Source organism: Rhagoletis pomonella, unplaced genomic scaffold (assembly GCF_013731165.1).
Source record: "Rhagoletis pomonella isolate Grant_MI unplaced genomic scaffold, Rhpom_1.0 Rhpom_scaffold_00883, whole genome shotgun sequence".
Taxonomy (NCBI): Eukaryota; Metazoa; Arthropoda; class Insecta; order Diptera; family Tephritidae; genus Rhagoletis; species Rhagoletis pomonella.
Window position 1 is genome coordinate 1 of NW_023459437.1, and position 22,322 is coordinate 22,322.

Sequence of the window (22,322 nt, forward strand, 5' to 3'; positions counted from 1 at the left end):
GCATACGCAATAATCAATGCGGATCTTTTGCGAATGCGAATATTGAAGGGACCGATAATAACAGTTATTTTCTTTACGAGTTCAACTTGGCCAAATATTTTTTATTCCCAACTAAAAGTCCTTTCCGGACAATGAACAAACCGCTTATCCAAATTAAACAAGTTTGGTATCAAATGAAAGAGGACTTAAATAGCTTTGAAACTGAAATGTCCTATCAAGTAAAGTCACCTATTGAAAAATATTTCAATAAAAAATGTTAAATGATATAAAAATATATATAAACCTTCGTTCGTTATTTCTGTTTAAAAGCTATTTCAGTCCTCTTTCACATGATACCAAATTTGCTTAATTTTGAAAAGCTCTTTGTTTATTATCCAGAAAAAACTTTCGGAATAAAAATATTAGGCCAAGTTTAACTTAAAAAAATAACTGTTATTTTCGGTCCGTGGAATATTATGCAAGTGCAATGATAAAACGTATATCTGGCCAGTCATAGAAGAAAGGATCAAAAATGAATTACAAAAACTAAATTCGAAAAACGCTGTTGACGTTACTGGTTCTCCACATTCAGCAACAACCAAAAGAATGAGAATGAAGAATTCTTTGGAAAACAACGGTGTTTAAACAACGATCTTGCCATAATACTTGATTGTGAAGATCCGACATTTGCAGACTGATGCAATTCCCAAAAAAGAATTATTGCACCGCAATAAAAAAATAAAATAAATATAACTAAAAGTCCTCTCGACTGGTGCAGCGTCAATCGAAAAGAATTTACAATTTTGTCAAGTTCGAAATTTTTCAAGTTTTTCGCAGCGAGCGAGTAGTTATTTAGTGGCGCAGGTTTGATTTACGACCATTTAAAAACTTTTTATTGAATACAATGTTCCAATTTTTAAATTCAAGTACTAAAAAAAACATTAAAAATTACTAAATTTTCCATTTTTTATTTAACTAAATCACCTAAATTATTTCTTAACAAGTAAAAAAGTCTAAGTTCTAGCGGAGCCGAACATTAAATACCCGGCGCAAGTATTCAATATAGTTTTTTCACCTTTCCGAAAACTACAGCTACATGGTAAGCAGTGGTGGTTTTACGTCTATTTCAAACATCTTCGATAGAACGTTCATAATGATATAAACTTATATAGATATATGTGGGCGGTATCACGCCCATTTTCCAAAATTCCATAATAACGGTACTTCTTTTCAAGGGATTGTTGTTAGTATCAATTTTGGGTAAAATTAGCGTTATAAAAAGGTGGTGGTAATTTTAGTCAGATTTCAATAACTTTCAACGTTTTGCCTTTATGGGGCAACCACAATAATCGTACCGATACACATTGATCGAACGGTTACCGAGATACACATATGTGGTCGTAAATAGGTGGGGTCACGCCCATTTTTCAACATTTTATTATAAGCGTACTTTTTGCTATAGAATTATTGCAAACGTCAATTTTGAATAAATTAGCTTCAGTATTTACTGATTTATCGAAGCTTTCGTATTTCTCTAAATTACCGTTATGTGGGATGTGGGGTGGTTATTATCCGATTTTTTTAATTTTCAGCCATTTGGTATGCTTTGTGAAGGCCAACAACTGTGCCAAGTTTGGGAGAAGTTGGTGGAGCGGTTCCCAAGATATACACATGTAATCATAAGTGGGCTTGCCTACGCCCATTTTCCAAAAATTTATCATATTCTTATTTTTCGCCTAAAAATGATTGTACATATCAATTTTGAGTGAGTAAGCTTCAGTGGTTACTAAAATATCGCAGTGTTCGTATTTCTGAAAACTACCGTTATACGGGAGGTAAGCGTGGTTTCGTCCGATTTTTCCCATTTTCAACACCATCCGTCCTACGCTCAAAAGAACTAAAGCTCAAACAGTCAACGACGTAACGTAGACGTAGGTTGAGGCAGACACGATCTACCTTATGGGATTCGCGAGTTAACGCAAACTCACCACCGCATGGCGGTGACGTTGCCGTTGATTCTTTCTCTCTCTATCAACAGTAAATATGATATGCTGCTAAGTACGTCAACCTACGTTTACTCTACGTCGTTGACTAACTGCGCTTGTACACATACCAAGTTTCGTTAAGATATCTCAATTTTTACTAGAGTGATCGTGTGCACAGACGGTTACTCTTTTCATTCTTATCATTTATGTATACTTTTGTCTATATCTGTCTCGATTAGTTTTGCCTGTTACAAACAACCGTTATGTGAACAAAGTTATAATACCCTTGCGTACAAGTGCGCTCGGGTATAAAAATACTTGACATCCGCATTCGCATCCGCATCCGCGGATGTTAGCGTTTAAACATCCGCATCCGCAGTCGCGAGTCAGCTACTGGTAATTGAGACAGTTGTAACATTTCTACACACCCTAGAACTAGAGTTGTCAAACTATCGATAGCACTATCGATAGTATCGATAGTTTAAATTTTTTTAGACTATCAATACTCATTGATAGATTTTTCTTATACTATCGAAAATATCGATAGTTTAGTAGGACTATCGATCATCTCTCCCAATTTTTTTGAAATTATACATACATATGTTAATCGTAAATCCTGTTTTGTTTGTATAACCTGTGTTTGTTTTTGAACTTTCTAAAAAGAGAAGTATTTTGGCAAAGCAGTTACTTAATTTTGAATGATTATAACTTTCATAGGATAATATTTATTTCACTATGATCCTGTAAAAGCAAAGCAACCTAACTGATTTAGAGCTATCGATAGCGCTATCGATAGTGCTATCGATAGTTTTGTTTTTTTTCGAGACTATCGTGATTATTGATAGTTTTTCTGAAAACTATCAAAACTATCGATGGTGTGACTATCGATAGTTTGACACCTCTACCTAGAAGAAAATGTAGTGGTAATTTCAATATTGTTTGTGGTCATGGTTCGGTTAAAATCTTTTAAATAATTGGAAAAGGAATCTCATACCTCACCTTTGATAATGAGTGATGGCAGAGGATGGTCTTCCGACTCGACAACTTGTCTACTCTCCAGCATAAGACAGCCGTCGTTACCCCATGTATTCTAACTTCGTTGTGAATTCGAAATCCAGCCCATTCTTGAATAAAATTTGTATGAAAGAGAGCTTACCGTTAGAGAATGGGCTTCGCCACATTTGCTTCTCGTTTTCTACATTTGCATTTTATTTTCAAATAAAGTTATTGATAAATATACGCGTCAAACAATTATAAAATATGTATTTGCTTTTAAAAACTTGAAAAAACCTTTTTGCTATAAAAATGTTCACCCTTATTCTAGAACCCGAATTTTTGTAATTGGTAATTCGTAGCTACGTTACGAAAAACGAAAAATCGACATGCTGCAATCCGTGCGAAAACATGTGTAGCATTGCCAGCTATCAGTTGGAATTTAGGACTAGTTTGGAACTATCGAAATAGGGATGCAGCGGGGGGCAATTGACACTTCCTACGACATCGCCATGTTAAATTCGCCAGTTGCTTGCATGCAAAAGAGATTAATCGTGAACCAGTACTGGGTCTAAATGTACCAGAAGCGCCGGTTCAGAACTAGAGATTTTCCCCACAGGGTTAGTGCACATTCATGTTTTAGTTACAACGTTTTTCTTATACAATGTTCTGACCGACAACGAAAACACCTTGAAAACCAGTTTTGGGATTGTGGGCTGAAGGCTGTTCACACCGACTGTTGGTATTTTCGTTGACATTTCTTACATCCTTTGTTTACAGTTTTGCTGCACAAATACAAAACCAAAATACTTTTCTTTCAATTTCGTTTCATTAACAACCTCTTACTTCCATGCTTATTTTATTTTGTTCAGCCAATTAACCTCAGTATATCCAGTAAACAAACTTAGCTATTTTTTTTTCGCCAAGTTTGGTCCCCATAAAGGACTAGTGTTGCAAGCAACGCTTTTTCGGCAATTAGGGTGTTGTGCAGCTATTTAATGTGGTGAAAATTATTTAAGCACTGGGGAGATTTATTCACATGGAATTGGAGATTGGGCTAATAGATTTATTTTAAATAAATTGTGAATCTGCGAAAATATCTTTTCAGCAGATGGATACACTTTTTAACCTTTTTCCCGAAAATGTACATACAGGCTCGAAAATATGCGAGTAACATTAGGTTTGTATAGTAACAGTAACATTGCAGCGAGAGCGTAAAAGCAAAATAGAGCGTTAAATTGAGAAGAAGAGAAAACTAGCAGAAGAACTTATTGAACACAAAACTAGCAATAACTTGCAAGTGAACAGTTGTTGCACTGCTTTGACAATCTGCTGTAAACATTTTACTATTTATAAATCAGTTTTAAACTCTTTGCTTTACACACAAGCACTAACACTGTCCAGTACATCATTAATATTTTTGTTTCCACTCATTTTACTTTTGTTTGTGCCAAGGCGAATCAATATAAGGTGATTGCAGGAGTACAAAAACAAAAATTTACATGTATTTTGTTTTTGCTTTGGCGGCATAAACTGTCAAAACCTGTAAGTGTGAGTAGAAATTCAAACAAAATTTTTCAATTTGATATCAGAAGCCGTGCGGCGAAACACATACACAAAATCAACTGAGCTAGTAACACCACTTTTTATATATTCTTTTGACATTTATTCTTCTTCTTCTTCTGCTAGCTAATTTCTGCTAGTAAAAATTTCACTAGCAAGAATTTGCAGCTCTCTCGTGTTGTTACGCTCTCGATTCAGTGCTCTCTTGCAAATTTTTGGGTTATCATACACTTTTCCAGTAAAAGTTTGCAGGTTCCAGTACAAATTAGTACTGACTATTGGTAACTACACAAAGCTATTCAAATATCGTCGCCTCGATGGAAAATTGCCGGAAGCGTCATTTTGACAATTTGTGGTTTTTGGATATCTTCTTTAGTTTCCGACTAATTGACTAAAATTTTTTCGGTTATTTGGTACAAATTGCGTTAGTATTGCTGTCGTACTAAACTAATCAAGATCTTTTAAATAGAGTTATCTGTTCTTCTTTAGTTTCCGACATATTCAGCTTTATCATGAGTTTCATTTTCTAGAACCGGGTCACTTTTCGTTTGCGTGTGTTCACTACAGGTGGATGAAAAAATTGTTGGCGAAATTTTGTTCGGGCGAAACTCACGATTAGGCTGATTAGTAAAAAGTATGGTTAATTTATAAAAATTGTTATCACATTTTGGCGTATATCACTAAAACTGACTGCAAATTTTTTGACAAATTTCGTATACGACAAAATTTTATTAAACTCATAAATGGTTGACACTAAACTAAAAAAAATAAGATAATTTAAGAATTTCATGAACTAGTACATAGCATTCTCCGACACTTTGGAGAAAATCTGTAGTCGTGTTTCTGAGAAATTGCATTCCAAACTTCAATCGTGAGTTACCGAAAGTAACTTGTGACAATCTTTTATCCAGGGATCTACATAAATTATAATTGTCATTATTTTCGCAGTTGGAGTATATGCCAAACGAGTAACAGGTATATACATACAAGGATACCTAAATTAGCGCGTTGAACTTGTATATTTATCTCTCTCCAACGCATTAATTCTATATACGTAGGTACCAACGCCTGACAAAGTTATGTCTAAATTTAATAATGGCTCTATGACAAAATATTCATGGAATGTATTCGTAGATTTTTATTTACTTCATTTCATACATTAGCATTGATGTTTTGTTTTTCATACATTAGTATTGATGTTTTTTACTAAATACCAGGAATAAATATTTAATAAAGAACTATTTCATTTAAGCTTAACCAACTTTTAGTACCTCGGAGCTAATTTTGGAACGCTTCACGAAATATTTTCATAGACAGTAAATGCAACCCTGGGTGCATCATTAACGAGCTGAAAAACCAAACAAATAAAAAAATTCCATCTGAACCAATATTCCCAAAAATTGTAAAGCAAAACAAAAACCATTTTTTCCAATTTATGCACTGTTATTTTTATTATTGCAATACAATTTCGCAGCTCTTCAAACATTTTCCACATTGTGCTTTTAGGGCTAGTAGTTTCCGACCCCATTTGCTCGTTTTTTTTTTCAATTCTGAATTTAGGCTAGGCTTCATGGGAACTTACTGTGGGTGCAAACAGACCACATTTTGTAAACTGAATTGTGATATTTAATTTTATTTTATAATGAAAAATGAATTTAATGTGCAATTTTTTAAGTTTACTAGATGTAAGACAACTTTTAATTTTCTTTATATATTGCATGCTTTAGTTTTAATTGTTTAAGTTAAGTTGTAAAGGTGAAAATAGGCCTCCTGGGCAACCGAGCACATTAAAAAAAATCGGTTACGCGCGTAAAAGCATACCTCACAAGTGGTGTGGAAAATGCAAGAACAAATATAAATGGAATTTTCGAAATTATGAAATGGTTATTGGTATTTTCCATCTCAAAGGGGGTGATTAATTTGAACGTTATTTAAGCTGCCTATACACGGTCGATTTTTATCGTTTAACCAAAATCTACCCGTGTAAATTGCAATTCAACCGTAAAATGTAAGAGTTTTGGCTAGTCGATATCTTAAGTAAATTTTCCAGTCCACAGAAATCGACCCGTGAAAAGGCAACTTCAGGAATTTTTTAATTTTCTTTTTTTTTTTTGCTTGATCGTCTTTTGAAGATGTGCCAAATTATATTGTCACCTTAAATACAAGACAACAATTTCTTTAAGCCATCTTGTGCAGCAATTTGTTGATCTTATCCTCACGGCTACCGAAATCACCAACCTCAACGTAGTGATTAGCCTTCTTGCGCCAGCCTCGGGTTGATGTGTTGAGCTTGAATAGCAACAGGAAGTTGGGGGCTTTCTTGAAGTGAAGTAAATCAACGCGCTTCGCGAAATTTGCGTTCGATCACAAAGCAGAGATTGTGACACGCTTGACCATTCCACGTTTGTACATCAATTCACAAACTGATTTAAGATTTGGATAACCCCATATAGGGGTTCGGCATACGTAGCATATTAATGGTTGCCTTGCTCAATTTGATGAACACACCGTTTTAATGTGGCGAAGACAGAACTGTAAAACTACGCACTTGTTGTGCAACTTTGTTGATACCGCGGATGCGATTCACAAAAGCCAATTTGGATTTTTCAGGCCCGTCGAATTGGCCGCATTTCTTTGCCACACAGCGTTACTCCATCTCACGGCGTCCATCACGGAGTTTCTTGTTTGATATTTCTCAGCATGCACCAAGTTTTCACATTTACGGAGTGCAATCACAGCAGAGCGCTTTAGTTTACGTTTGATCAGGGTAGCAATTTGCTGACCTGCTCTTGCTGAACTGCAGCTTCGGCTCGGGGACAGGAGGCAGCTTCCTGGAAGGTTGTCTGCCCTTTGCTTGCGGTTTCTTACCGGCCCATGATGGCAGTCATCTTAACTTGTTACTTAGCACGTTGAAAAGGCGAAAAAAAGTTCGCCAAATGTTTGGAGCACATCGTAAATGAGCCACTCGATTTATAACATTTCTATAAACAATTTAATTAAATACTTGTATACATAGATATGCTGCAACCATGCACTTACTTTCCCAAATGCCATCCTGTTTAACGGCATAATTTTCCAAATATGCCAGCTACTTCATTACTAATTACTAAATTTTCCAACTGCGGCTTCTTTGTTGGATCGACATATCCTAAAAAGACAAATTTACATTAAACAATAGAAATCGCAAAAATTAGCAAATAAAATACTTGCTTTGTTTTGTTTTGTTGTAAAATTTCTGAGAAATATGAATTCACCACGATGCGATACAGAAAGAACAAGGACCAGGGATGTAATTTTAAGTAAATCTATTATTCAGTGGCAAGGCGCAGAGCGTTCGGGGCAGCAATATTAATTTGTATCAAATGTAACCTTAAACGGTGGTTCTAATACATTTTTTGATATTATTAACCAGATAACATACATTATATGGTATTTCTTTCAAAATTAATGTACTATATGAACTTTTTTTTCAAATATTTCTTAAGTTTCTTTCATGAGTGCTGAAAAGCAACCATGCGTGTAAGAAATTGTGTGCTACCTAAAATTTCACCTCTGGAAACTTTATCCCCATAAAGGACTTCACCACAGTTTTTTTACTGGATATACTGAGCAATTAACAAAAAATCCGAAATGGCGTATTAAAGATGATAAAATATGACTTCCACTTCGATAAATAATCGAAAAAAACTAGTGCAGACACCGATTGAAATGAGTGGAACGTGAGTTTTCAAGTGGTTTTCAGCGAAAACTTGTTTTCGTTTGACAGATTTTACATTGACGAAAACACAAGTTTTAGGTCGAAAACCAGTTTTAGCAACGAAAACATGTTTTCGATGTCGGTCAGAACATGGTATTATCTAATTTGGATGCACATATGTAAGTATTTATGTATGTACATACATATGTCTGTTGTGATCTATTTGCACATGTGCATCATAAGATCATTTTACGATTTTATGTGGACAACATAACATGTCAAGTGCTTGTGCCTAAGGAAAACAAGTATAACGGATCATGGTCCATATTTTATGACCTTGCCGTTTTTATCGATAAACACTTAGGTGCATTAACAATGTGCATACCACATGTGTATATGTATGCTTTTACGTGTGTATATGTTTCTATTTTGTGCGTTTGAATTTATCTTATTATTTATGTTATATTTACATATATTTGTGCGTATAGTGCACGTACTTAGTAACGCAGTATATTATTTACATAGCAGCAATTACACTAAGTAACAAAAAAAAAAATTTCTCAGTCCTTGGGATGTAATTGTTATTTCCTAGTCTGTTATGCCTTAAAAGTATGGAAACCACCTAATATTCCTCGGAAACTTTGCTTTTGTGACCAGGACAATGTGATTCATTAAAATATGCTAAAATTATGAGAAAAACGTGTTTGAGTCTTTCACTACAGAGAAAATCATACAGAACAGCACATATAAATCAAAACTAAATTTTATTAAAACTTCAGAAAACCAAAAACATAAAAGTAAATCAGAAGCGGGTGGTTTTTCGACATTTGCGTTTAAACTGCGAGTCACTTTCTCTAATCAATCCCCCAAAAAAAAAGCAAAGTTATCTTGCGACAATAGCTGTTTTCTATACTTTTGGGACCTAACTGACTAGGAAATAACAATTACAACCCAGGGACAAAAACCTTGTTACATAGTGTTATTGTCGTTGAAAGAAAACGGGAATAATCAGTAATATTTAGTTTTACAAAACTAAACAGCAGCTATTTCAGAGATCACCACATCTCCTCATCAGACTTATTTTTTTAGACTTCAGGAGGAATCGAACCCGCATCATCGATGTACAAAGCCAGCAGCGCTAACCACTGAGCTATGCACACCCCGTTAATTCTTGTTGTTAATCCATTAACAAGATATTGTGGTGTAGAGCGAGCAATCGCAACATGAGAATGCGATTTACGTTGCTATAAAATTTTGAAATGCAGTTTTGTAGCCTATTCAATATTGTAAAAAATAAATGTGTGCTATTAACGTGAGCGCAACTTTATTTACATTTATTTTGACATTAACCATAGAATTAGAACATGAGGCATTTGTATCAATACGATTCTGATTACTACAGGGTGGGCCAGAAAATACCTACCAATGTTAAACATGTATAACTTCTTTGTTTTTTAATATTATGTCAATGAATACTTACAGCAAGACCACCAACAACGATTACAATACGCTATTCGTTTTACACAATTAGCCACACAAATTGATTTTTTAGGTAATGTTTGATATCGGATGAAGCGCATTTCCAAGCAAAACTGCGCACAATGCTAGGCATACTATGGACTAGGGATTTTGTGAATGTGGAATTTTAGAGATCTGCGGATGCGAATATTAACAGCTAACATGCGCGGATGCGGATGCGAATGCGGATGTCAAGTATTTTTAAGAAACAATTAGAATCTAGCATAATGGCAAGATCGTTGTTTAAACAACGCTTACAAGCCAAACCAGATGTGACAGGTTTTTCTGAATCTTTTTAAAAAGAATTCTTTATTCTCATTCCTTTGGCTGTTTCAGAATTTGGAGAATCTGTAACTTCATCAGCGTTTTTCGATTTTAGTTTTTGTAATTCATTTTAAATACTTCTCTGCCACTGGTTTGAACAATTTGTGCTTATAGCGAGCTAAATAGGTGGATATGGAAATTAATTATTATTTTCCAGGAATGAAAATTTTGAAAAAAATTCGGTTTTCAAAGTCGTGGCTGTCAGCCGAATCGGTACAGAATATTGTTATTTTTTAAAAAGCACCCCGGATTGTTATAAGCATTTGAATCTCAAATAGTTACGTAATTCTTATCTTATTAAAGGTCAGATCTAAAGTTTTTAAATTATTTGAGCATCGATTCTCTTTATAGCCAGGCGTTGATCATTTCGACTGGAAATAAATATGACATTTGACCAGTTTTGTTACACAAATACTCCCACGACCAAAGGCAAAAATATTGGCTACAATTTGTCATTTTGTTTGCCATATATACGTTTTATCGGTGCACTTGCACAACATTCGCATTCGCAAAAGCTCCGCATTGATTATTGCGAATGTTAAAATTAATGCCCAAGCTCCGCGGTTGCGAATGGTAGGTCTCATTTGGTCCACCCTGTATTTACGTGCATACCCAATAATAATTTTCCAATAGCATTCCAAGTTATCACCTTAAATGGGCTCTAATCATAAAGTATGTATTAGCATTTACGTTAAACTCTATTGTATTTGAAAATCTTTAGTTTAATGCACTCAAGTCTAATTGCTTTCAAGTCTAATTAGAACGGTCAAGGTTAACTGTTTACGTGCGACACTACCAACATATAAAGTTCCATTGCGCGCAGGTCATTGTGTTTGATACAAATTTATTCATTCATCTGTTGGATCTTTTTTATAACTTTGTAACTGAAGGTCTAAATGCTAATTAAGATTTGCAATAAGAAATGAAAGTGCGGAACAAGTCACTACGTCGGTCAGTCTCGGTCATTAGGTATGGCCTTAAGGCGTGACTAAGAGAATAAATAAATGGAATGTTTTTCGTGTATTTGTTTTTAATTCAATGTCGATAACTGAAAGTGAGAATAATTAGAAGAATGGAGCGCAAGCGCATACATACTTATTAATCTATATTGAAATATACATACATATAAACACATACATACACACAAATACACGTTTGGACATACATATACACAAATTAAAAGTTTGTAATTAAACTTGTTTTAATGCTAAAAAAGAAACGAGTTTGCGTGCAAGCAATAAATTTAAAAAAACATTGAACTGTACTTAATTCTGCAATGAATTACACATTTTAAGAAGAAATAATTTAGGAAAATAGCACGATTTAAATGTATACATGGGGATGCGTATTTATACTTAAATTTGCCAAAATATTTTGTATATATATTTTTGTAATATATTCAGCTACCCCGTTTTTTTTTTTTCATTTTTTAATGGCTGCCACAAAAGAACAGGTAAAGTAAAGGTAATCCTATCAGAACTGCTGATGAAACAAAGCCTCGTAATCGCCTAATGCTTGAGACACAATGCAAAGGACCTTACCACGCGACAAGACATTAATAGCCCCTACACAAGCATTGGTTTATTGGCCTTGGGCGATTTCGTTTGAGTTAGAATGTTTAAAGCTTCTAGCGCTTAGATTTTATTACTTTTTCCATTTCTTCCTAAAAACAATTAGTGGTATAAAGCTGAATAACTCTATTGCAATAAAAACAACAACGACAAAATTACACTTTGTGGCCGGTCGTTTCCAATTTCAGTTCGGTAACGTTTTTTCTGGTTACACTGGCTTACAGCAAAAATGCACACTGGGTGCCACTATCCAATTCCTACGTAGAATCGCTCGCATTTTACAATTTACCGTTAATAACAACAATGGATTGGCGCTTACACATATGTTAGTGTTTGGCCGAGCTTCTCCTACGATTTGTGGCGTGCGGCTTGATGTTGTCACACAAAGCGGAGGGACCTACAGTTTTACGCCGACTCCGAACGGCGATTGTATTTTTTATGAGAAGCTGTTTTTCATGGCAGAAATACACTTGGAGGTTTGCCATTGCCTGCCGAGGGACGACCGCTGTTCAGAAAAAACCTTTTTTCTATATTTTTTTTACGATGTTGCTTTGACCAGGGCTTGAACCCAGGCGTTGCGGAGTGGAGGCGCGCACTGCTTACCACAACACCACAGCGGCCGACAATTTACCGTTATTCATCTAAAAAAAAGTGGTTCCACTTAATCACGTACATGTGCAACTCTAAAAAGCAGGTAACCTTTGTGTTATTTATCTTTATTTTTATTGTTGTAAACTATATCAAGATGGTTGCTTTTGGGCACAATTCATAGACGTATACTTAAAGCCTCAAAAAAATGTGGATACATTTTCTGCATAACTTTTGAATTATAGGTGTTTTAATTTAAAGGAAAGAATGAAAACAAGTAAATTTTTTATGTAATTTTTAAGAGGGGCACAATTAACTATGTCATTACTTTTGAAGCACACCATATACGGGTTTGAAATTTTATGTGCAATTAGTACTTATGTGTACACTTCATATGTAGTTGGTAACTAAAGTGTGCTTTAAAAAATAACTAAATGGCAAGTAACGAAAAGTGGGTAACTCTACTTTTCACAATTTTCAAAATTTTTGGTTTATCGCGTATAGTTTTTGAAGCATTCCACTTTTTTATAATATGATACCTTAGAAAGAGGTGTGCTTTCAGAATAAACCAACTTTTAAAGATAAAAAATTATGGGATCTTGAGCGTAATTTTTATTCCAAAAACATTTTAATTGAAGGTACTTTTGGAAAATATGTCGAAACGATCTAAATCTTTTTATAACTACTAGTCCTGATAATGTTACATATACCTGTAAAATGCTTCAAACAAATGTTCTCTAGAAGTGTGTAAAAACCCTGATTTACTACTTTTAATGATGCTCCTTCTTTTAGTCAGAATATTTCGAGCGTGGTATCAAAGCAGCTTTTTCGACAAAGGTTCCGATAATTGCTCTTACTTAATTGAGACCTTCTAAATGCAATGGCCTTTTGCCCGATTGGCTCCACTTTTCTAGATAGCGGTACTTGAAATTTTACTTAAATTTTACCTATTTTATAAAACAAACTCCCTTAGTTTTGAGGATATTTTACTAAAATTTTACAACGATTTTATTTTAATATTACCTTCACTTCATCGAAATCGGTTCACTTTAATATCTAGCTCCCATACAACTGACAGTTCAGAGACGTTGTTTTGTGTTATAACTCCTCCAATTAAGCAATTAAAAATTTAGTATAGGTTCACTTTAACATATAGCACGCATACAATTTATTATTCAGATATGAAGTTAAAGTTATACGTCAAAAACACATCTGAGTAATCATTTGTATTGGAGCTATATGTTAAAGTGAACCTATTTCGATAGTTTTAAGGAAAAATTTATGTATGTAATATTAAAAAAACGTTATGTGCAAAATTTTAGTAAAATAACTTCAAAACTGAGGGAGTAATTTATAAAACAATTAAAATTTTATCAAATTTTCAAGTACCGTTATCTCGAAGACCGGAGCCAATCTAATAAAACGGGAGATGCCATTGAATTTGAAATGTCACAGTTAAGTGAGTTCAACTTTAAAAATCTTTGCTCAAAATTTACCACTCGCACAGCGTAATTTTAAACCAGCTTATCCGTTTGTTTTCTATTTCAGCGATCTAAATGTTTATTCTCGTCTTACTTTTGAAGCACTTGATGAAAATGAATTACACTTATATATATCGATTTATTAGGAGACTACGAATAGAATCATATATAAAATTTTTTGTTTTGAAAGTGTACCTGTTTTTTTTAGATTTACCCATATGTATATGTATCTTCACAGTACTTAATGTTTTCTTTACTTTCTTTTTATCTGTTAATTTTTTAAATAATTTTAACTTTAATATGGTTCTTCGAAAATAGCTTAAAACAGGACCCAAAAACGATTCCAATATTCCACTACAGGCTTTGATCATCTGCTCAACAGTTGGCCATCGGTTTTTTTACAAAAAGAAAAAACACCGTTATTTGGTTTGAAGTTTTCTTTATCAAATACTATGGGCAAAAAGTTGATTTTTGTTCGTTGTAACAATATTCAAATGCTCATAAAAATTAGGAATTTTTTTAATTTTTGGAAGAAATTTAAGGAGTGTATTTCAGGCGGCTAGACCTCTGACGTCTATAAATTTTTGACCCACTTGAGATAGCCTTACGCACATACAATAGAATCAAAATACAACAAAAAGTGAACTGAGCGGAAAGAAATATGTAGCAGTTCCAAAATCGTGTTTTGTTGTTATGTTATTGCATGAATCGGAATGCCTAGCAACCGGTGTAAACCGTGCAAACCGTTCAATCCAGGCACCGTGCAAGGATACTGATAGACTTAGAGAATCCCCCTAATTTGTTTCTAGCTGCATATGTACTTATACAAATACTTATAAGAATATAGTTGGTACTAGGGCATTCAATCCCGGGATGCAGAATCCCGGAATTCCGGGATCCCGGACACTTTTCCATGTCCCGAAATGCCGGGATTATAGCTCCGGGATCCCGAGATTTTTACTGCTTCATTTACAGAATGAAAGAGATGTTGAAAACGAAAAAAATAATTTATTTGACTTGAAACACGAGAAATACAGAACACTAAAATTTGGATTCAAAGTGAACTTGAGTCATTTGCACTTGGAAGTGAATTTCAGGAACTGCCTGAATAACTGTACTCGTTCAAATATTTTGTGCAAGAACTGTGTAATAACGAAAAATCTGGTAGCAATTCAGAACACAAGCTTTTACAGTGTGGCAGAATTGTTCCTCATTTTACTTTGTCGGCCTTTTTTGGAAAAGGATTTCTGTAAATATGAGTAAATGTTTTTGACAAGTAATATAGATATTTTAGAATGAAAATTATTTAAACATCAAATTACATACTCTTTTACTAAGGAGCATTATGCGCCCCTAAGACGAAATGTGTTGACAATGAATCTGTGTGGTTTGAAAAAGACGAACCTACTGTAAAATGCAAGAAGTTATTATGAAGGCGAAATCCCGAAAAATCTCGGGATCCCGCGATTAGAATTCTTACATCCCGAAATCCCGGGATTGTTAAAATGCTTCGGGATTGAATGCCCTAGTTGGTACATAATATGTACCTTTTATAGTTTTACGCAAAACACGTATGCTTGCTTACCTATCTCGTATATTTTCCAAATAGTCAGCGATATAATCAACCATAGATTTTGCAAAGTCCTTGAACTCGGGCGCTTCCATATCGATCTAGAAATTAAAACCAAATTATTTATTTTAGTAAATTTGCTTTTAAAATTATATATTGAGGGCTATTTAAGAAATTTTGGTTTTAATGAAAAAATATGTGTACATATATTAGTTCCAACCACTTACCGACACATTCGGATCAAGTTTATCCAGATTTATTTCCGAAATACCCTTTTCCAATTTTTGATTTTCCAAATTTTTACTCATGTTAGTGCTTGATAAGGTACTTAATAGCTCTTTTTATTAGTAAAAACGAAAGGAGAGGACCGAAATTAAATGTTAAATGAGTTGTTTTACAGCTCACACGAACATATGTACATAAGTATGCCTATGATAATAATAATTGTTTATTTACTATTTTTTAATACTGGGCCATTCCATTGTGACTGGTGGAACATTTTACTCCAGAAAATGATCAAGTTGTCGGAACTTATAAAACAGCGAAAGATATTTTTTAACATAGAACGATAACTAATGTATAAAATTGCTTTAACAAAAATACCAAACGATTTCTTAGTTTTATGTAATATCGATGGAATGCATGTGACTAGTGGGACACTGAAAATAACTCAATTTTACCTTACCCTTGTGCACTCAAAGATGAATTTTAGCCAAAACTCTTTACCTTCATCTAAAATGTTTTTGTGTTTTAAAATGTGAATTATACCTTTTCGTTTTCAATAAAAATTAGGTTTATATACTCTTCATATAAAAATATTAAAGAATATTTATAGTTACTAATATCGCCCCGTTGTCGAAATTCGACCACTTCACTTTTTTCACACACTTTTTCATTTTGCCTGGGAAGTTTTTTTAGGTCCATCAGCACCTGTTAACCGTGTAGCTCACTTACATATATTGTTTGGTGGAGTAATATACATTCTGTTAAATAATTTAAAAATTCATAGATGGTGAAATCAAATCAGGCACCTACCGGAAAATAATACCTTTCGAACAAGAGAAGAATCATTCACATTGGTTGAGAAACGTAGGAGCAGTAGGGAGGAATAGATTTGTATGGGATTTCGTTAGCGTATTAATATATAGATGATTGGTGGGACATCTCCTTGTGACTGGTATAAAGTAATTATGCATGAAAAAAAGTTTCCATAGACAAAAACTACAACTTCTTTTTTTTTTTTTTGTAATATTTTTTTACGGATTAATGAAATGCAGTCATTTAAATAGAGATCATTAGGGCTTATTTAAATTTATGTCGTTGTCCTCTTTTAAATGGAATGACCCTAATACCGAATATGATGGGTCTCCCTATTGTATTTTTTGACCTATCAAAAATAGTTAGTATTAAAAAATTCTAAATATAATTTTTATAAGCACACAAATCCTGGGTGTGAGAACTTAGCATTTTAATTTTTTCCCACATGTATTTTTGGACCACCTTCATACATTTAATGAATATATACAACACAGATGCTTGATGATAAGCTACAGATTTTAACTTATGCATTTTCAAGTCGCTAAATAAAAAAAGATTACTATCAAAAACAAAAACAAAGCAAGAGCATAGAGAACAATTAGAATTTGAATATGAAGCTTTTGATTAGTAATTTATTAATCAATTAAACAAAAACTGTCTTCTGATTTTAGAAAACGATACAAGAATTATGACTATGATGAACAAATCTCTTGACAATTATTAGAAATATTTTTTAACCAGCGCACAGGGTCGGAAATCTACAATTTTTATCATTCATATGTATGTATGTTTTTGAGGTCGTTGATTACACAGGTTTACAAAAAAAAAAGGTATGCATATTAAACCAAACCTACATATATATCCCTATGGTATTTGACATGCTGAATGCGAATCCGAGGTCCGTTAGCCTTCATCACGTCAGGTTCGTGGTCATTTGAAGGTCAAGTAGGGAAAAATTCTCTTAATAAACCTGAAAATTCAATAAAATTCATCGGAATTTGACCTTGGGATGACCTTGGCATGACCTCCAGATGACCTTGAGGAATCAAGGGACCTCCATACTCGGTTTCAGTGACAACAAAAACAATTTTTTTTTTTAATTTTTATTGAATAAATTTTATGTCCTATTTGAACTTCAAATGACCTCGAAGCTGACATTATGGAGGTTAACGGACCTCGGATTCGGGTTCAACGAATGTAAAACCTTATGTATATGAATTTTCAGGTTTATTCAATCAATTTTTCCCAACTTGACCTTCAACTGACCACGAACCTGACGTGGTGGAGACTAACGGACTTCGGATTCGCATTCAGCATGTCGAATAGGGATGTATGAGTTTGGTTTAATATACATAAGCTTTTTTTTGTAAATCTGTGTTATGATTCTGCATGCAAATTATTAAATTCCACATGGCGATTCCAATATGACGGAACATTTTTTCAAAAAGTTGTTATATCCTCTTCGAACTCAATATTTAGAAGTTTTCGAAATCGTTGATTACAAATCCGTAGCTCTCTACAGCTGGTTTCTTTCAAACATCGTAGCTTTATTTTTTTCATAATTATAGTATGTGTATAAAATTATTTTATTGTAATATAAAATGTTCTGACTAACACAATTAAAAAACCATATCTTTTATTACAGAATCCCACTTGTTTAACTCAAATCGACCGATTAGAACTTTTGCATTTTATAGCTTACTCAGTGACATGCATTTCTAGAATACGGTAATGAGCAATTATTTTTTTATTTAACTATAAAACAATTATGAATGTTTCAGTTCGACCCTATTAAGCTGGTATTTCAGGGTACTATTTTATATATATATAAGGAAAATTTGAAAGTTAGGGGGGGCTCGAGCACCCCCCTGCCCCTACCTGGCTACGCCCATGCACCCAATCCACTTTTTATATACAACTGGCATCAGGGTTCCTGAAAAAACTGGGTAAATACTTTTGTCGCCTCTGCTTATTGTTTTAAACTTAAAATAGTATGTATTTGCGTACCATTATTTAGTTATTAAAGGTTTTGTAAGGAGCTTTTTTCTAAAATTAGACACTCCCACCCACGGGTATTTTTTTTTGGCAGGAGCAAAAGGAGAAAAATTCAATCACACTTCCTAACAAGGTAGTTAAATTCCTCAAAAACGAGTGCATAATAGTGCATAGTAGAACTTATATTAAAAAACGAACTTGCTTTAATACAATCCCTGATCGTTATTAAAAATAAATATTTCTATGTATGTATATACCAAAGTTGCGTACGCCAGACCGCGCATAACTCGAAAATGGATGGTCTACTTTGAGCTGTTTTTTATTACAGTTGATGGATATAAAAAAGTTATTTGTTTGTGAAAAAGTTGTGGAATTTTTATTAAAAAGAACACACAAAATTAAAACATTTGGCGCTTACGTTTCTTTCATGGTTAGGGCTCGTGTACATCGAATATGTTCGGGCGACATCAGGCCTCGAAAAGTAACATCCGTTCACGGATCGAAAACCATACGAAAGAAAATTAGGTGATTCGTCAGTCGTATAGGCTGAATGGGATAAAGAGTACGTTCACGTATGTTACAATCCGATAAATGTGTTTTGTTTTCATGTGACAGAATCAATAATACACAGAGGTAGATTTTAGTAAAAAATTATAATTTTTCAATTCATTTATTGAACAAATATCTATAATATTCAGAAAACAAAAGAACTCATTTGGTGTATTAAAAGATAAAATAAATATACTCCGAATACAGTGACGAACAACCGTATTGGCGCAGAAAATTTTTCGCAATATATGCAAACCTTTTCATCCTAATTTTTTTTTATGATTTTTTATAAAAAGCTCTTACTACAGCAAAAAACATAAAAATAAAATCTCTAAAATTTGTGCAAAACTCAGAAAAATTCAAAAAGATGGCAATGTTTTTCATTCTATTTGTTTGGATTCTTTATAAAACCGTAGTTAGTGCTACACCAAAAAACATAAAAATAAAATCTCTAAACTCTGTGCGAATCTCATGAAAATTCAATAAATTTGTATACTAATTCCTTTCTATTCAGTTTTTTTAAAAACATTTCATTCAATTTTAGTAAAACAAAGTGCAAGTTTAAAGTTAGAAAATCGCATTGATTTTTGGCAATTTTTTCACGCGATTTCTCCCATACAGAATATGTTCGACAATTTTTTTTGTAAGGTAGAAAATAATACGTCCGCAAAATATCTCGACTCAAACAACTCTGAGGTAGTCCAAATAAACTTGCAAATCACTAAGGCATACTGGGAGCGTATCTGCCAAATTTCACTGCAATCAAATGCACTACAAAAGTGCATTCGGAAAATGCATTTAAAACTGCATATACATAATTCATGCTCCCATAAATTTTAATAAGTTAATATGGGAACTTTTAGCTTTAGTTTGGTGTAACTATTGTCCCTTAAAATAGATCATGGTGCGACACTGTATCGTGGGTCATATAATGACTGTAAAAGTGGGTCAATTTATGTTATATTTGACCTTTAACATTTATCATTACTAAGCCCTTTAAATTGGACTACACTAGAAGTTCCGTTTATATTTAATGTCCCAACCGTGGCGATGGAAAATTCTGAGTCAACTGAATCAAACAAATAAAACATGCATAAAAAGGTGTTAGTCATACGCCATGTTGCACAAAAATTTCCTTTTAAGATTTACTAATATTAAACTGTGGCTGAGTGGTTGGAGGTGCGTAATGCCAATCCGTAGCACCTGGTTTCGATCCCTGGTCCGAGCAAAAATTTTTTATCTTATGTTATTATTAAACCTAAAGGTGTTTCTTACGATCTTCGCCCTACGGCGTAGCGAGGAGTACATATTTTTGAAAAATGGGCCCAACAGCCCAAGGGAATGAGGCGTCTAACGAGGGCTCTAAATTGTCCGCTATGGTGTTAATGTATCCAGAATTTCTTAATTTTTTGTTAATTAATGCCAATTCATTAACACGAAAATATGGGATTTCAATCCAATCCATTTTGGCTTGATGATACATAAAGGCAATTTGGTACATAAAAAAATTAACTTTTTGTCCTAGATATTTGATAAAGAAAACTTTGATCAAATAACGGGGTGTTTTATTTTTGTAAAAAACTAACGACAACTGCTTAGCAGGAGGTTAAAGTCGTTGTCTGTGAGCAACGCGTTAAAAACGTTTTAAATAATTAAAATAACAAACATTAATTTCAATAAAATATGTAAAAGAAAAGTAACAGTAAGGCTCAGTTAGTCTAGACATAATTTACACAACGTAACCTACGATGTGTCTTATAGGCGTTTAAGTGACAATCAGCTGACAAGGAAAATACAAAAACAAAATACTTTCGCTTCTGGCTAAGTTGACGTGTTGAGTATTTAATCATTGACGATTTCTTCGTAAGTTAAGTCTAGACTAACCTTAAAAGCGGACTCATCGTCGGAGAGAAACTCACCAACAACCATATGGTAGAAAAGTTCAGAGCTAGAACGATAAATCCGCCTTAAGTGCTTAGTTTTTTAAAAGAAATATTGTTTTGAACAAACAGAAATCAAAAACTCGAGAAAAACGGTTTTAAAATTTTGGATTTACATACACACATCTTAATTCAGCATGGAATGAGGCTAATTTATCTTGCCTTTAGCTTTCATACTTTTAATGAGCTTATTTGCAAAGAAATTAAAAGGGTAGAAAATACCTTTCGAATGATACCTCATACATTTAAATCGGTAAATTTTTGGCTGAGTTACTCAAGTTTTTCTTAAACCAGTCTTTGAAAAAAGTTCGAAAACAGCATCAAAAATCTCATTATTATGATTCCGTTGAGGTTATTTTTTTCTCAAAAAATACTTTAAAAACCGATTTTATTCATAAAAACTAAATTTTGGAGGTATTTCAAAATCGGTCCAGCTCGCGGAAATCTGAATATGTTGCCGAAATATTTTGGTGCAAGTCTTAAAATATAATAGATTTTATAATTCCAGTCGAAAAATAGTTCCGTAACAGTTGTATGGTTAGTGATGTAGTCTAATGCACATACATATGTATGTATGCACGTATGTATTTTGTTCCAGTGAGCAGTAGCTCACAACTATGAAATTTTTAACAACATAGAAGTACAGGAACGGTAATTTCTGCATACTTAACTCGATTTTGTATTAGTTTGGATTATGACACTCGAGCAGCAAATGTGCGATATGTACATATGTATGTACATTAGGGTGGTCCAAAAACTTGCGTGAAGAAGTAAAGTCGCAATTTTAATGCTCTCGCCCCCTATGTATATCGAAAAAACATACCACTGTTTTTTTTTCGGAATCGAAAAGTATTTTGAGGTAGCTCAAAGCACTCAAAGATCCCATGTGTTTTATATGAGGAAAAAACAAGTTTTTGTGGAAATGCTATAGAATTCTTGAAAATCAATATTTTTCGAACAGAGTTTCCCTTCAGAAGACTTCAGGGAATAGTACCCAATTGTGTATTTTACGATTTTTTAATACTAATAATTTTTTCGGGTCCCTCCATTGCATTTTTCGGGGGTCTTTAGAGGCCTATAAAACATGGTTAGTATTATGAAATGGTTAAATAAACAATTAGGTATTATTATTTGAAGTCTCCTAAGCGAAACAGAGTTTTTCGATTGAAAAATGTTGATTTTAAAGAATTCTACACATTTCTACAATTTCTATGAAAAACTGTAAAAAATAAAATACATGGAAAGCTTTGAGCACTTTGAGCGACCTCTAAATATTTTTTATTTCAAATTAAAATAATAGGGCTTTGTGTTTTCTTTGTTATAGAGAAATCCTATGGCGTGAGAGCATTACAAGGCACATACATACATATTTAGTACTTCTGACATAAGCTTTAATTTTTTTTTTTTTGCTTAAAATTAAATTTAAATAAACTTTTAAAATGTTGATTATTTGGGTGTGCAAACATATAAAATGAAGAGTTTTTCTTAATTTCATGTCGCGATTTTTGAGCAAATTAATTTTTTTGTAGGT

General features: G+C 33.4%; 1 protein-coding gene across 1 annotated transcript; it reads right to left on the reverse strand.

Annotated features, from left to right (window-relative positions):
* Positions 1-15,280: 15,280 nt before the first annotated feature.
* Positions 15,281-15,994, reverse strand: LOC118751651. The gene is made up of 3 exons (XM_036486465.1): positions 15,726-15,994; positions 15,497-15,606; positions 15,281-15,370 (listed from the first exon to the last, which is right to left on the reverse strand). The coding sequence occupies exons 1-3, from the start codon at positions 15,829-15,831 to the stop codon at positions 15,281-15,283; spliced, it is 306 nt and encodes a 101-aa protein (XP_036342358.1). The 5' UTR covers positions 15,832-15,994.
* Between the last annotated feature and the right edge of the window lie 6,328 nt (positions 15,995-22,322).